Source organism: Lutra lutra, chromosome 12, assembly GCF_902655055.1.
Source record: "Lutra lutra chromosome 12, mLutLut1.2, whole genome shotgun sequence".
In the NCBI taxonomy this organism is placed as follows: domain Eukaryota; kingdom Metazoa; phylum Chordata; class Mammalia; order Carnivora; family Mustelidae; genus Lutra; species Lutra lutra.
In genome coordinates, this window is record NC_062289.1 from 86038668 (window position 1) to 86054912 (window position 16245).

Below are 16245 nucleotides of genomic sequence, written 5' to 3' on the forward strand. Positions count from 1 at the left end.
TACCTTCTGGATTCGGCTGATTTTTTCCTCGTGTCATTTACCTTTTCCCCTCTCCCCTACCATTGCTAAAAACTAGAAGTTAGGTATAAAAGTCATCAAGAAATTTTAAAATCTAGGGAGTTGGGGAGGGGGGAGCAAGAAACTTGCCTAAGACCACTTAACCATGGCGCCCGGGTGGCTCAGTGTAGGTTAAGCCTTTGCCTTCGGCTCAGGTCATGATCTCAGGGTCTTGGGATTAAGCCCCGCATCGGGCTCTCTACGGGAAGTGGGGAACCTGCTTCCCCCTCTCTCTCTACCTGCCTCTCTGCCTGCTTGTGATCTCTGTCTGTCAAATAAATAAATAAAATCTTAAAAAAGAAAAAAAAAAAGACCACTTAGCCATTTGGGGGCCAACTTCAGCCTCTCACCCAGCGCTCCAGCCTCTGTGCTCTGGACCTCCGGTGGGAGGTGGTGGGGAGACCTTCCTACCCTTTGGCTGCCTTCTGGAAGCCTGTCTCGTGCCCCAGGAGGGAGCTCAGTTTTGAAGCACAGCCCTGCCCACAGGTCACCGTGCACTTTGACAAGATGCTGACCACCAATGCCAAGCTCCGGAAGGAGATCGAGGACCTGCGGTACGAGAAGGCTGCTTATGACAACGTGTACCAGCACCTCCAGCGACGCTTGCTGATGCAGAAGAAAACCATGAATATGGCTATTGAGCAGTCTGCCCAGGCCTATGAGCAGAGGTGGGCTGGGGGGAGACCTTAGGGGCAGAGATGCCTCTTAGCCCGCTGCTGAGCACCTCTGATCCTGGGCTTGTGTCTTGAGGGATATTATGTCTTCATCGTAACTCTGAGCACTGACTGTGTGCCAGGCACAGTGCTTGATGCTCTGGGGATCAGTCAGCCCTCACAGCCGCCCCGGGGGCTATAGCCATCTTTTATTACAGACCAGGATATGAAGGTTTTGAGCTGCCAAAATACTTAACCTGAGAGCTAGGTAAACAGTGGAGGGTTGAGATTCAAACCTTTCTTCTGGGCCTTCTCCTCCAGATGCCCTTGCCTTGAGTCCTGGGTTATCTCCTGGCCTCATACTTGTAGGGGTGAGAGGAATATTAGTTGGGCTGTGAAGAGCATAGGTTTTGGAGTTGGAGAGATCGGGTTTGAATTCTGGTTCTGTCACTACTATATTATTGTAGGACACTTTGGGGGTTAGTGAGGATTAAATAGTATATGTATATAAGGATTGGCTGGACCACAGTAATTGACAAGTGCTGATAATGATGAGGTGGTGATGGTTGTGGTTGTGGTGGTGGTAATGGTGGTTGTGATGATCATGGTGGTCATGGTGGTGGAGGTTATGGTCGTGGTAGCGATGGTTGTGGTGGTGGTGTTGGTGATGGTGGTGATGATGGTCTTGGGGTGGTGATGGTGATGTTGGTGGCAATGATGGTGGCGGTGATGGTCCTTGCGGTGGTGATAATGGTGACGGTGGCAGTGATGGTGGTGGTAGTGATAGTCGTGGTGGTGGTGGTGGTGATAATGGTCATGGTGGCGGTGGTGGTCATAGTGGTGGTGGTGATGATGATGACAGAAAGATCATTTCCTGGTTATGGTCTAGGAGCTGGCAGCTCCAGTCACTCAGGTAAGGAGGGCTGTTACTCCGACCCCAGATCCTCCATGAGTAAAAGAAGTGATGGTCATCAGCAGCAATTCCCTCCAGTCTGGTAGGGAGAAGGGAGGGGAAAGGGAGCCTCTGGACACTCAGACCCTGCCCCACCTCGCTCAGGCTGGAAGCCATGGCTCGGATGGCCGCCATGAAGGACCGCCAGCAGAAGGACATTTCTCAGTATAATCTGGAGATCCGAGAGCTGGAGCGCATCTATGCCCATGAGACCAAGCTCAAGTCTTTCTTGCTTATCAAGCTGAATGACCGTCTGGAGTTTGAGGAGCAAGCCAAAAAGGAAGAAGGTATACTCTCCAGGCATTCTTTGTCGCTCTCTCTCAACTGAGGGGGCCCAAGTCCTTCTGAGTAGCGTTGTCAAATTTAGCGAATAACATTATGTCTAGTTAAATCTAAATTTTAGAAAAACAGTGAATACATTTTTAAAATTAAGTAAAAAGTTATTTGTTGCTTATCTACAATTAAGGCATAATTATACTTGAACAAAATGTACGGTTTGTCTGAAATTCAAATTTAACTGGGTGTCCTGTATTTTATCCGCCAACCCTAACCCACAGGCTGTGTCCTTACTCTGAGGCTCCCCTTCCATTGTCTGGGGGAACAGACATGGGTGTTGGGTCCCCAGCTTTGGTGATCGGCTAGGAGGATTCACAAGAGTCAGCATGCAGTGACATGCATGGCTATGCGGTAGGGACCCAAAGTGCATGCAAGCAAAGAGGAAAGCCACATAGGGCAAAGTCTGGAGGAAATCAGGCACAAGCTTCCAGAATCTTCTCCCAGGGCAATCACATAGGACATGCTTAATTGCTCCAGCATCCCCCTGTGACATTTATGAAGAGGTATCTACTAGGGGAGCTCATTAGAGCCTCCATCCCTAAGATCTCACTGTGGGCTGGCCATGTAGGGGTCCTCTCTCTTGTGTGCCCCAGTTCAGCCTCCTGGAAGGAAAGCACATGTTCAGCATAAACCATACACACCACAGTGAGGCACTCCTAGCATTGAGGGAATGTCTGATAACCATCCACGGAACCATTTACCATTTAAGTGCCCAGATACGGCCAGGGGCCAACCTTGCAAGTAGAGCCCTTTCTGAGGCCAACAGTCTCACGGCTGTTGTTTTTACTCTCTCCTGAACAGACTGAAAAGTCTGAGCTCTTCAGAGAGCCCCCCCACCACATCCCGTGGAAACTGTATTTGTGTTTTGTTCTTTTAGCATCTCCTGTCTCCTCCTGCTTTTTCATTTGGGACTGTGGCGTTGTAGAAAGTGTGTTTCCGAGAAAACCCACCTCTCACTCTCTAAATAACAATAACAACAGGTAAAGGAGTCGCAGGCCAGATGTGCCTAGGAAGATCTAGAAAGATCTTTGTGATGGCCCTTTGGAGGCTAAATCAGAGACAAGACTGAGTTCAGGAAAGGTGGGGCTGTGGCAGTCATTAGGCGGGAGAGAACAGAGCTTGGAAAACTTTCTTGGCTTTAGTTCCTTAAATTTGCCAAGGTCTGAGCCTACCAACAGGATTTCTTTAACCTTCACCCTGCTCAGATGTCACCTCCTTTGAGAGGCCTTGCCGCGCCACACAGCTCCCCCATCACAGCCCCTGATACTGCTCTTTTGTGACCAGAGCAACAGCATGGTGATGTGGTGATGTGTTTCTTCTGTTTACATGGGTATCTCCTTTTCTTTCTTCTTTTTGTCTGATTCCTCCACTACATGCTCCAGGGGACAGGGATTTTGTGTCTGCAGAGCCCAGCACAATGTCTGCACATAGTAGATGCTCAGTAAAACATCTGTGACATGACTAAGGAGTAAAGAAAGTGCTTGCCCCCTCTCCTGGAAAAGTCTAGCCTCCTCCCCAGGGCACAGTGACAATATTACGGAGCACATCTCCCTGCCCAGCACTGCTCTGAGAGATTTCCCTTCAGATTCACGGTTGCTGGCTTCTCCTTTCTAGCTCTCAAGAGAAAGAAGCACAGGAGGAAGACCAAGGGTGAGAGTTTTGAGAGCTATGAGGTGGCCCACCTCAGGCTGCTCAAGCTGACCGAGGACGGGAACCTGAATCAGCTCGTTGAGGACTTTCTGGCCAAGGAGGAGAAGAACTTCGCCAGGTTCACATACGTCACAGAGCTCAACAATGACATGGAGATGATGCACAAGAAGACCCAGAGAATCCAGGTCAGGCGGCTCTTCTTTCCTAGGCCTGGGACCCGCACATCCTCACCCCAGCCTTTCTCAAAGCAGCTTCCTCGAAACACTCCTCGAGATGCCCTATAAAGAGGGCCTCGAGGTCTAGTCGGTTTGAAAAACACTATATTCCTCCAGGGATCCTCCTTACCTTTTAACCTTTCTGAAATTGATATTTGTCTTCCAGTTGATGCAAACACACAATGTAGTCCTGCCCCCACACCCCCAATAGTGACACTTGTAATCTGTGGCATGTTCTATAATCCAGGGTTCCCTAAACTATAGCCATGGCTGGATACAGCCTGTGGTCGGTTTTTGTACAGGCTATGAGCTAAGAATGGTTTTTACATTTTTACAGAGTTAAAAGGAGAAATAAAAAGAGGATATACACAGGAGAGATCATATGTGGCCTGCAATGCCTAAAATATCTACTATCTGGCCCTTTGCCTTAAGAGTTTGCTGAACCCTGTTAATCAACAGCTTCACAGAATTGAGGAGAGATGGTCAATCCATCTTGAAAAGAACTTGAGCTACTATACTATGCTACTATACTTGAGCATAGTAAAGGCTCTGACAAGTCCTGCAGTAAAGAAACCTATTTACCTTTGTTGAGACCATAATTTCCCAAACTTTACTGGCTCCTTGGGCTGCTTACTCTCCAGAACACACATAAACAGCCTTTGGAACTGTCTGTATAGCATAGAATCTAAACTCCTTAGTGTGACACTTGGGGCCCTTCAAAATTTGGCTTCAAACTGCCTTAGCAGGTTCACCTCCTCTCAGGACCCCAAAGGCGCCCTCCATGGCTGCTAGTCTCCGCTGCCCTGTGTGCTTCCCTCTTCTGAGGCTTTCCTTGTGCCATTTCCTCCCCCACTCCTGCTTTTCTTCTGATGAAATACTGCTCATTAGTCCTGACCCACACAAATGTCACCACCACTGGGAATTCATAATTCCTCCCATTGGGGGTCCCCGTGCTGTTTGTATGGTGAAGGGAGCCTTTTGCAATGTCACTGTCTCCTGAATATGGAGCAGGTGCACTGGTCATATACAGATAGCTAGTAGCCTGAATATAGGTGAAGACAATTTACTAGTGGTGAATTAATTTTTATGAGGATTAGGACAAACATAGCTTGTAACCTTGTGATTTAATGGGCATTATTATTTAGGATGATAAGTAGTAATAACAGTAAAATAATGATGAACATAATAAAATGAACACAATTTGATTGAAAGAAAACTATTAATAGATAATAATAGATTGGGATAGGTAATAATCATACAGGTGGCATGCGAACATGATGAGAATGAAGGTGGTGGTACCAGTGTGGTCATGGGAAACAGAGGGCATGCCCCAAATGGGTACATCAAGGCAGGATTTTTTAAAGAGGGACTATTTCAAAGGTTTAAGGAAATCACAAATGGAAAGTGCAGGACCGGCGAGAAAGGGCTCTAGAATAGGTGAGAGGAAGGAGCTGTTTCTGGAATCAGGAATGAGGTATGTGGAGGAGGGTGTCTCTGTGTCTATCCTGGAGGGTTTGTGGCCATGCTAGTGATCTGCAAAGGTCAGAGGACAGTGGGGAGGGGGCAAGTATCCCCAACCTCTTTCCACCCACTAATCTCCAGCTGGAGCCTCCCAGTGGCTGGGTGCAACCCAAGCCAGGGGACAAGGGAGCCCAGAGCCATAGCCCCTGGGTCTGCAGCAGAGGGTGAGGAAGCGAGGCAGGTGGATTTGGGGGGAAAAGGAGAATGTTCAGCTCAGTGTGTGTAGAGGAGGCAGGGCTGGGGGAGATGAGCTTGAACGGCCCTATGTCTCCCTTCTGGAAGGTGATCTTCTAGGGGACAAACGTCCCCTAGTTGTGCCTTCTAGGCACAAATGTGTATTCCCTCTGCTTTCCCAATGCCCAGGATAGCCCTGCACACAGCGGAGAGGCACCAGGAGATAGCTCCAAAACAGCAACTGACCTTGACCTTGCCACTCACCATGAGGATAGTACCCTTTTCTCCTTCAGCCACTCAGATTCTGTCAGGACCAGTGTGTCTGATGACAGATGGCCACTCCTGCCCTGTCCCAGCCTCAGTCTCCACATCTATAGAATGATCTCTTTGTACTAGAGCAGTACTTTCCAAACTTCTATAAAATAAATAAATAAATAAAAATAAATAAAGCTACAGAACATTTTCATCTAAACCCAGGTTGTGAGGAAACATGGTATAGAAAACAGGTAACATGGAGCAGTTTGGGATGAAGGGGTTGGGGTGCGGGAGGGGTGGCTGGAGGGGTTGCCTAGACCCTTACCTTCCTGTCTTCTTGTGGCACCTCTGCTCAAACTAGGGCTCGGATAGGAAAAATATATAAACCCCAAACAACTAGGATTCTACCAACCGACTTCACCCCTTCTGGAGAGATCACCAGGGTCAGAGGTTGTAACTGGTTGAACCCCACTCTCATTCTTCTTTTGCTTGGTCTCCCCTACCCCCCAAATTTAAAAATTATTAGTTACCAACATTTAAAAATCCGGATATTCCACATGAAAACCTGGATTTCTGGTTTCTCTTGGAAAATCGGATCTACAACTCCAGCTCCGCAGCCCGCCTGAAAGCTGAAGGCCGCCGGCTCACATCCACCTACACCAGCTGGATCCCATCTGCTCTTGTGTCTGAGGCCCGCTGCCCTGAGGGCCTTTGAACCTTCTGCCTCCGGTGTAGGCGCTTCGCCACTGCCCTCAGGTGGCCATCCGCAGTATTGCATGGAAAGTCTAAGGGCGCAGAGATTTGAAGGATGAAAGGATGGATGATGGGTCCATTTGGGACCTGGGAAGTGGGCAGGACACTGATTCACATTTTCTGGGAGACAGCGTCTTACTAGTCCCAGTGGGATGACAAAGACAGACCATAGGAGAGAGATGTGAGAACGCTAGTCAGAAACTGATTCAATCAAGAAATGGTTACTAAACAAAATTGACCTTGATCTTTCCCATTCACCATGATAGTACCCCCTCTCTAAGCTACACAGCCTGTGTCTGGCCTTAACACGAGTGTGTCTGATGAAGGACAGACAAGTCCATGATCTCCCTGGGCTTCAGGCTCCTCATTTGTAGAATGATGTTTGGACCAGAACAGTAGCTTCTGAGTTTTCTTTGAAGTTATAGAACTGTGGCTTTTGGGACTTAATGGACTACCTGCTGAACAGTTCCTGAAAATGCTTGTTTTTAATGAAAATGTTTTATGTTTTAAAAATCTTAGATGGATATGTTCATTATAGAAAATTTGGAAAATACCTAAGGATTGTATTTTTTAAATCATCCATTATCCCATTCCCTAGAGATAATCATTGTTGACATTTTGATCTATTTCCTTCTTACTTCTTTTTTTTGCGGGGGGTGATGCTTTTAAAACTTAACATAGTGATTATATATAGTATAAAGAGAATTACATATTCTTTTAAAAAAGATTTTATTGATTTATCTGAGAGATTGAGTGAGAGAGAGAGCACAAACCAGGGGGGAGAGACCGAGAGAGAGGGAGAAGCACACTCCCCACTGAGCAAGGAGCCCAATGTGGGGCTCAATCTCAAGGCCCTTGGATTATGACCTGAGACAAAGGCAGGTGCTTAACTGACCGAACCACCCAGGTGCCCTGAGATTTACATATTATGATTGCAAAAAATATTCTTTTGGTTTTGTTTTACGGAGCACCCACTATGTGCCAGGCACTATTCTAGACACTGATTATGGCACAGTGAACAAAATGACAGGAAGTTCTGCCCTCCAGCAGTTTCTGTTCTGACAGAGAGAAACAAACAATAAGTGGCAAGCCTAATAAATACATAAATTATAGAGTGCATTAGAAATTGGAAATGATGTGGATAAAGAGATAAAGTGTAACAGGTAAAGAGGGGTTCTGGAGTCAAGTGAGGGCATGGGAAGTTGAGAAGCTAAGATTTGAGCAGACTTGTAGGTAAGGGAATAAGCTATGCAGATCCCTGAGGAATGAATGTTCCAGGTAGAAGAAACAGCAAGTGCAAAGGCCCTGAGGCAGAAAGGTGCCCGTTTATAGTACTGGGATCATTCTAGACTGTTCATGCTGTTTTGAATTTTTTTCACTTAAAATTCATCATAGATCTATCCCAACATCTTCTGTGTCCTTTTTAGTGGCTTCTGGAGACCCTGAATGCTCTGTAGTAGAATCATAAGGTACTTCTTAAAAATGCAGATTCCCCAAGTTCTATCCCCTACCTACAAACCCAGATTCCCTAAGAATTGTCTAGGAATCTGCATTTTGAACTATATTTTTATTTAAGACTCATTCCCCTCATGACATGAATGTACCATCATTGATTTAACTGATCCACTATCCGTACATGTTTAGATCGTCTCTAACTGGGGGCCATAATAATAATAACATGACAGCCCTGATCAGCCACTTAGCCCACATGTCCTACTATTTCTATGGGACAGAGTCCTAGAGATGAAATTAACTCAAAAGTAGCCTTTTGCATTTGGACACACTGTTCTAGCCCTAGGGGTTCTCGAATCTGGTCCCTGGATCAAGAGTAGCAGCAGCTCCTGGGAACTTTTGAGAAACACACATTCTTGGGCCACACTCAGACCTATTGGCCCAGAACCTCTGGAAGAGGGGCCCCGCAGTCTGTGTTTTCACAAACCTCCGGATGATTCTGATTTTTGCTAGAGTTGGATAAGCCCTGCCCTGGGGCTGCCTTATATATATTATAATAGCGCTAGCCACATATGGCTATTTATGTTTAAATCCATTTAAATTAAGTAAAATTAAAAATTAGCTCCTCAGTGGCCCTACCTATAAGTGGCCAGTGGCTGCAGGACTGGATGGTGTTGAGAGAACATTGCCACCATTACAGTTCTACTGACCATGCTGTTCTAGACAATTCTCCAAGAAGAATGAACCACCTACCCATGCCGTCATCCTCCTTTTAATTAAGAAATATCAGGGGCATCTGGGTGACTCCGTTGGTTAAGCATTCAGACTCTTGATTTCAGCTCAGGTCATGATCTCAGAGGCCCCGCTCTCAGAGGGCTTTCAGATTGAGCCCCGCATTGCACTGGACTCTGTGCTCAGTGTGGAGTCTGCTTGAGATTCTCTCTTTCTAAAATAAAAATAAATAAATCTTAAAAAGAGACATGAGAAACATGAGAAAGAACCTCCATGGGCATAAGAGGGGCCCATGGGTTTGGGGGCTCCTGGAAACATAATTTAAATCCCCCTCATCTCCTCAAGGCACAGGCTTAGCTGCAGGTGTGGTGGGGAGGAGAGCACCCACTCCTCCTTATGGTCTGGTTCTCTTGTGAGCAGGATGAGATCATCTTCTTGAGATCCCAGCAGAAATCATCCCATGATGACAACCGCTCCATCCTGAGAGAGTTGGAGGTAAGACCAGGGTGGGGAGGGAGGGCCTTGGGAGTCTCTGTTGTCTGTCTGTCTGTCTGTCAGGTGATCTGTCCAGTGGTTCTCGCGAGGAGTACCTTATCTCCCCCATGAAACTCTATGGGCCTGGCTCATGTCTGGACATGTCCTGAGCCTTTGTCTCGAGCCACCTCTGCTATAGATATTGCTGCAGAATTTTGTCCCTAAAGCCTCTTTGTCCATTTTAAAGACTCCCTGACTTCAGGGAGCCTAGCCCAGGCACTTCTGTCTCTAATTTCATCCCAGACTGCAAATCCCAGACAGAGCTCTGCCTCAGTAATTTTTTTCTCTCCCCTTTGTCTTGGCTGTGGCCTGTTTTCAGTCAATAACAATTATTATGAACATTTTTTGAGCAATTACTTCATACAGACACTGGGCTAAGTGCTTTGCCTGTACTATCTCATTTAATCTTCTCAACAGTCCCATGAGGTAGTTGCTATGATCTCTACATTGTACAGATGAAGAAACAGGTTCAGAGAGTTAAAGTCACTTGACCAACATTATGGAGCTGGGATGCTGTATAAGTGCTTTGCACTGCATTTAGTTGCTAATCACAAGAAACCAAAGTAACAATGGCCTAAGCAAGGTAGCATTATTTACTTTGTTAAGAAATAAGTTTGGAGATAGGTCCTTCAGGGAGGGTCATGATGTCATCAGTGACCCAGGCTGCTCCTGTTCGCCATCTTTAGTATGTGGCTTACATTCCCAAGGATGCTTCATGGTTGTACTGTAGCTGCTAAAGATCCAACCATCACATATATGTTCCAGGCAGGAAGAAAGTCAGGAAGGCAAAAAGAAACAAACAACTTTGCTGAAGGTTAGGCAGCTTAAATGTTTCTTTCTGTGAAGACTCAGCCAATGCCTTCTGCGTTTACATCTCACTGACCATCTCTATTGCAGAGGAGGATTGGAAGTAGAGCTTGAGCTGGGCACATTGCCACCCCAAATACAATCAGGAATTTGTTATTAAGGTGTAAGGGGAGAATGGATAGCAAACGTCTGACAAAAATATGAACCCAGAGTGTGTGGCCGCATAGCCCTGCTCTAATGCAGCAGTTCCTGGCCCAGGAACTGAGCTCCAGGGTCATTTTCCTTTCCTTCTCTGTGACCTATTTTGTTCTTTGTTGATATGCACCTGGTTACAGGGATGTCAGTGCCATTCTCTGGTTGACCACCGGGGGGCAGCAAAGCATAAGGCACCCATATTGCGAGTGGCCTCTCCCAGGAACCTGGATACGAGGATTTAAACTTCCAGGCAGAAAAAAAATTTTTTTTTAAACAAACAAACAAAAAACCTTCCAGTCAGGGCCCAAGTCCAAGGAGACCCTCCTCAAGCTGAGCACGTGCTTGGGGGTCCCATGTCCTTGGCTCAGGGCCACCCAGCGTCCAGATGCTTCCTTGGGGTTGGGACTGGTCCTGTTCTGCAACCAGGCCCTGGGAACAAATGCTTGAGTATGACTCTCCAAAAGTCACTTCCTAGTTGTGTGACTTCACCTCTCTTAGCCTCTGTTTTCTTACCTGTAAAATGGAGATAATGACCATCCTCGCTGCAGTGGGCCACGAAGGTAACATCAAGTCACGAGTGCACACGCTAGGCACGCTGTAGGGCAGAGAACCCTAAACGTGGCTTTCATTGTGGTGGTCCTATGAGTCAGTGAAAACCCCAAATCACCATCGCCTTGGTTCAAAACGACTGCTCAAGAGATAAAACCTGAAGGTCACTTTAGGTATCTTTAGTCACCTGACTAAAGGTCAGGTACTTAGGCCACTCAGTAGAAGGAAGCTAAACACAAGGTCGCTTTTCTTCTTCGACCTCAATATTCCTTATCTGGACACTGAAGCAGTTGTGAGGAGGTGCTGAGGTGACATGTGTGACCTGTGACCGTCACCGTCACATCAGGCTGTCCCTTTAACCATGGGATTCCTTAACCCACCTTTAAGAAGGAGAGGGCAGCTCTTGCTGTCCCCGGAGGACCCGCAGCCCTGGGAACTGGGGACAGGAAGCTGCCTGGTGTGGTGATGGTGGAGTGACAGTTCAGATCTTGGCCTCCCTCTCCTGGCCGTGTGCATTGGAGACTCAGTTTCTGCACCTGGAAAATGGGGTGTATGGCTAGGGCTGACACTTTGTGACTGTTATTTGGGGTGAAGCATACGGAGCCATGGGGAATGGTTCCTCACAGGGCCTAGTTCACCTCAGCAAGCCAGGAACTCAGATGGAGAGACAGGAAGGCACCAGAAGCTCTCGCCCCAGAGCAGGGATTCTCAGCCCGGGGCTGCCAATCAGGTTCACTTCGGAGGCTTTAAAATTCCTAAGGCTCAGGCTGCACCCCAGACCAAACCCTCGGAATCTCTGGGGCGGGGGAGTGGGATGTCAGGGCAGCAGGTGTTTTGAAGCTCCCAGGTGATATCAATGAGAAGCCAAGATTGCAAGCCAATGGACTTGTAGGGTTTCTCAAACTTCATCATGCATCAGAGTCACCTGGATGTTCATTAAAACACACGTTGCCAGGCCCGTCCCCAGACCCTCTGAGTCAGGGTCTGGACTGGAGCCCAAGAATTTGCATTTCTAACTAGTTCCCCGGTAAAGTGAATGCTCCTGGTCCTGAGACCCCACTTTGAGAACCACTGGGCTAGCGTGATAATGTTTTAAACTACAAGTGGTAAAATCAGTTTTTTAGATCAAATCATTCAAAAGTAATGAAACAGAACAGAAAATATTAAAACACGCCATAGAGCATTGATTAGTGAAACTTTTACTTTATTTGATTAGATAATACATATAAACACACCCATATGCACATGTACATACATATGTATGTATGTTGCATGCATTGGGCTGTGATGTAAAATGTATTCCTTCCTGGGGGGGTCACAATGTTAAAAAAGTGAATCACCAACTTCTAGAAGATACTGTAATCCTGGGGCACCTGCGTGGCTCAATCAGTTGAGCATCCGTTCTTGGTCTCAGCTCAGGTCTTAATCTCAGGGTTGTGAGTTCAAGCCCCACTTTGGCCTCCATGCTGGGTGTGTAGCTTATTTAAAAAAAAAAAAAAAATGGAAAGACGTAGTAATCCAGTGTACATGTAGATACATGTATATGTAAGTGAAACAAAATGTACATTTAACAGTATTTCTCCTCTTTACCTGAAATGCATACTAGTATTTTCTCTTCCTTTCTCTTCTGTTCTATTTACTTTCTTTCTTTAAAATGCTAATTGAGCATTTATTAATTAAAATGCTTAGTAGATTGATTTTGTACCTCCTGAGTGGTTTGAAATCCTGTAGTTCAGAGACCCCATTTCCAGAGAACCCCAAACTCCCATCTGGACTGAAAGTCCTCATGGGGCCACAGAGTCCAGGGCAGCAGTCTGGCTAATGCGGGCTGGGAATTGGGGGTCTGTCACCAGGAGAAACTGACGAAGACCACGGAGGAGGCAGACATGTATGAAAACAGCTACAAGGAAATCAGCAAGACCTTGGAGTATCTCAAGAACTCGGTGGAGAATCTGTTTAAAAAGATTAATTGTGATGCCACAACCATCCTGGGGCACTTAGGGGAGACAGGGAAAATCACCGACAACAACCTTCCACAGTACTTTGGTGAGTCAAGGTGGGGCCCATTGGACCGTTAGGATCCATTTCCAGAGCTTTCTATGAGCAGGCATGAGGGCTTGTTCTTGGGTGGCAGTGAGCCTGGTAGCGAAGCATGTGGGCCATAATGCCAGCCCGCCTGGGTTCAAATCCTGGTTCTACTCTTACTAGCTCTGTGCCACTGGGCAACTTTTTGAATCTGTGTTTTAATTTTTTCATCTAAAAAAAAAAAATGAGGAGTAAGCCCAATACGCACCTCAATGTTTGTTGGGAAGATTAAATAAAATTTAATTGTAGTAAAACTATATGATCATGTCAGTAGAGACAGAAGAAGCATTTGACAAATTCAGCATCCATTCATGGCCAAGATTCTTGACAAACTAAAACTAGAAGGAAACTGTCTTAACCTTGAAGGGTGTCTACAAAACACCAATAGCTGGGGGCACCTGGGGGGCTCAGGTGGTTAAGTGTCTGCCTTTGACTCAGGGTCATGATTCCAGGGTCCTGGGATCAAGCCCCACATGGGGCTCCCTGCTCAGCGGGGTATCAGCTATCTCCTCTCCCTCTGCCCCTCCTACCCATTTGTGCTCTCTCTTTCTCTTAAGAAAACACAACAACGACAACAAAAAAACCTACAGCTAACCTCACCCTTAAGGGTGGAATTTGAGTGTTTTCCCTCTAAGATCAGGAACAAGGTGAGAATGTCTGCTCTTACCGCTCCTACTCAGTATCATAGTGGTGGTCCTAAGCGATGCAATAAGGCAAGAAAAAGAAATGGAAAGCATACAGGTTGGAAAGGAAGAAATAAAGTGCTCAGAGCAGTGCCTGGGATGTAGCAAATGCCTATGAACTAGAACACACATTTCTAGCCATAGGCCTGAGCTCAGGATGGAAAAGGAGGGAGGCACCTCCACAGATCATGACAATTTGAAATGAATGGCTTACCCTGCTCTTAGAATAAAACCTACGGTTCTTAATACAATCTGTGTTTGGGAGTTTCCCATCATGCCCCCTCCTGCCAGGTTCAGTGACTTGCTAGGAGGCCTCATAAACTCAGCATGTGGTGGTACTCGTGGCTATGATTTGTTAGAGCAAAAGGATAAAAAGCAGCATCAGCAAAAGGAAAAAGGGGCCCGGGGTGAAGTCTGGAGGAAGCCAGGGGCAAGCTTCCAAGGGTCCTCTCCCAGCAGGGTCACACAGAATGTGCTAATCCCCGCAGCACTGTGTTGTGACAATGTAGGTGAAATATTGTCCACCAGGGAAGCTCACTAGAGAGACTGTGCCCATGATGTGGAAAAAAAACCCAGGTGTTTAGCAGAAACATGTTTTGTATACACAGTTTAGGCACATCGAGCTGCTATTATCAATCAGTTAATGATGATAGGAACCTTCCTGAAACCCAAGTTCCCTGATGCCACCCTGGGGCCAACCTGGGAAGCAGGCCCTTCAAAGGACAGCAGTCAGACTGCTGTGTTAACTCTTTCCTGCCCACCGCCTATCAGGGTTTGCACAGCCTGGCCCTTGCTTCCATTTCTCACCTCCCTCATCCTACTCTCTGTCCTTGCTTACCACCTCACGTCACACTCTCCTGCGTATTCTTACAACCCTCTCCTCAACGCATTCCCACCTCAGGGCCTTTGCACACGCTGTTCTTGGTATCCTTGTCTTAGAATTCTCAGATCTCAGTTTAAATGTCCTTTCTCCAGAGATGCCTGGGTGGATCAGTTGGTTAAGCCGCTGCCTTCAGCTCAGGTCATGATCCCAGAGTCCTGAGATCAAGTCCCACATCGGGCTCCTTGCTTAGTGAGAAGCTTGTTTCTCCCTCTCCCATTCTTTCTGCTTATGTTCCCTCTCTCGTTGTGTCTTTCTCTGTCAAATAAATAAATAAAATCTCTTTAAAAAACCACATTATATCCAAATCCAGTGGTTACACAATCTAGATAATGGTCATCTGGATAACAAGGTTCCTTGGTAAATGTGTCTTTCTCTCCATCTTCTTCACACGCACTGAAGCTTATGGGCTTCATCAGGTCAGGGCCTGCATCTTCCCAGTTACTGTTCCTGTCCTTTTGGTTCCCCACACGCCTGGGGAACTTCCAGCACTGTGCCTGGCATGGCAGGTGTCTGATAATCATTTGTTGAGTCGGTGAATGAGTGCACCACTCTGGTGAGTGCACAGGGCTCTGAAACGCAGAGGAGTGTCAGGTCCCCAGAGTAGGCTGCTCAGAGAAACGTTCCTGCAGGGGGCAGAGCCCTGATCCAAGTCTTAAAACACCAGCAGGCATTATTGGGGGAGGGGTGTAGGGAAAGCATTCTGGGCAGAAGGAACAGCGTGAGCAAAGGTTGGGAAGCCTGAGACAGAGAGTGCACGGAGAAAAATCAGTTGTAGGGGCGCCTGGGTGTATCAGTGGGTTAAGCCTCTGCCTCCGGCTCAGGTTATGATCTCAGGGTCCTAGGATTGAGCCCCGCGTCGGGCTCTCTGCTGGGCGGGGAGCCTGCTTCCCCCTCTCCCGTCCTGCCTCTCTGCCTGCTTGTGATCTCTGTCAAATAAATAAATAAAATCTTTTAAAAAAGAGAGAGAAAAATCAGGCGTTTAAGGGGCTGCCCGGGGCTCCCAGTTTTTGGTGTAACCCAGTGCTTCTCAACCTCCTTTCACTATTGCCTCTTTAGGAGTCTTTTTAGACATTCTTTCCCCAGTTGTGGTCCTCAGGCAGTTTTAACACTCTAACACTATATAGTCATTTACGTTCTGTATGTATATCTGTTTTATGTTATAAAGTCAGGTGGGGTTTGTTTGTTTGTTTTGTTTTGTTTGTCTCAAAACAACCAAGTTTTGCTCTCGGGACGAGACTGCCCCCTGGAGGATGCATGGTGTAGCCCATGAGAAACGCCTCGTCCTGTCCCTTCCCTTCCTCTCCAGCAGGGGACGTCACCCCCAATCCCACCACCCCCACCCCACCTCACCACCACCCCCGACCCAGGTCTCTGGGCTGCCATCTTGGTTCTGATCAGTTTTTTTTTCCAGCCATCATTGAAAAGAAGACCAATGACCTGCTGCTGCTGGAGTCCTACAAGCGGATCCTGGAAATGGAAGGGGCAGAAACCGAGACCCAGCCACCCTTCGTCAACCCCTTTTGGGGCGGCTCTGCCCTCCTTAAGCCTGCAGAACCCATCAAGGTCATCCCCCCAGTGTTCGGGGCTGACCCCTTGGGCGAAAGGTTGGATGAAGGTGAGTCCTTGTCCTTCCGCGACCTGCGCAGTTTGCTAGGAGACCTGTGCTGGGGAGAGTCTGCAGGGTAGAGCCTCAGTTTCCCTTTAGGAGCCTCATTGGGTTCCACTGTGGCTGTGGTCGTGGACCTGTTTCGCCGAGGGG

At 47.2% G+C, this 16245-nt stretch overlaps 1 protein-coding gene across 2 annotated transcripts in view; it reads left to right on the forward strand.

Annotated features, from left to right (window-relative positions):
* CCDC63 (coiled-coil domain containing 63) overlaps positions 1-16245 on the forward strand; it is a 42619-nt gene that overhangs the window by 13925 nt on the left and 12449 nt on the right. For both annotated transcript variants that reach the window (XM_047698172.1, XM_047698173.1), the window contains exons 6-11: positions 544-725; positions 1768-1949; positions 3613-3833; positions 9171-9245; positions 12689-12881; positions 15898-16101. In XM_047698172.1, coding sequence (XP_047554128.1) covers positions 544-725; positions 1768-1949; positions 3613-3833; positions 9171-9245; positions 12689-12881; positions 15898-16101 — 1057 coding nt within the window. The remainder of the gene's footprint in view (positions 1-543; positions 726-1767; positions 1950-3612; positions 3834-9170; positions 9246-12688; positions 12882-15897; positions 16102-16245) is intronic.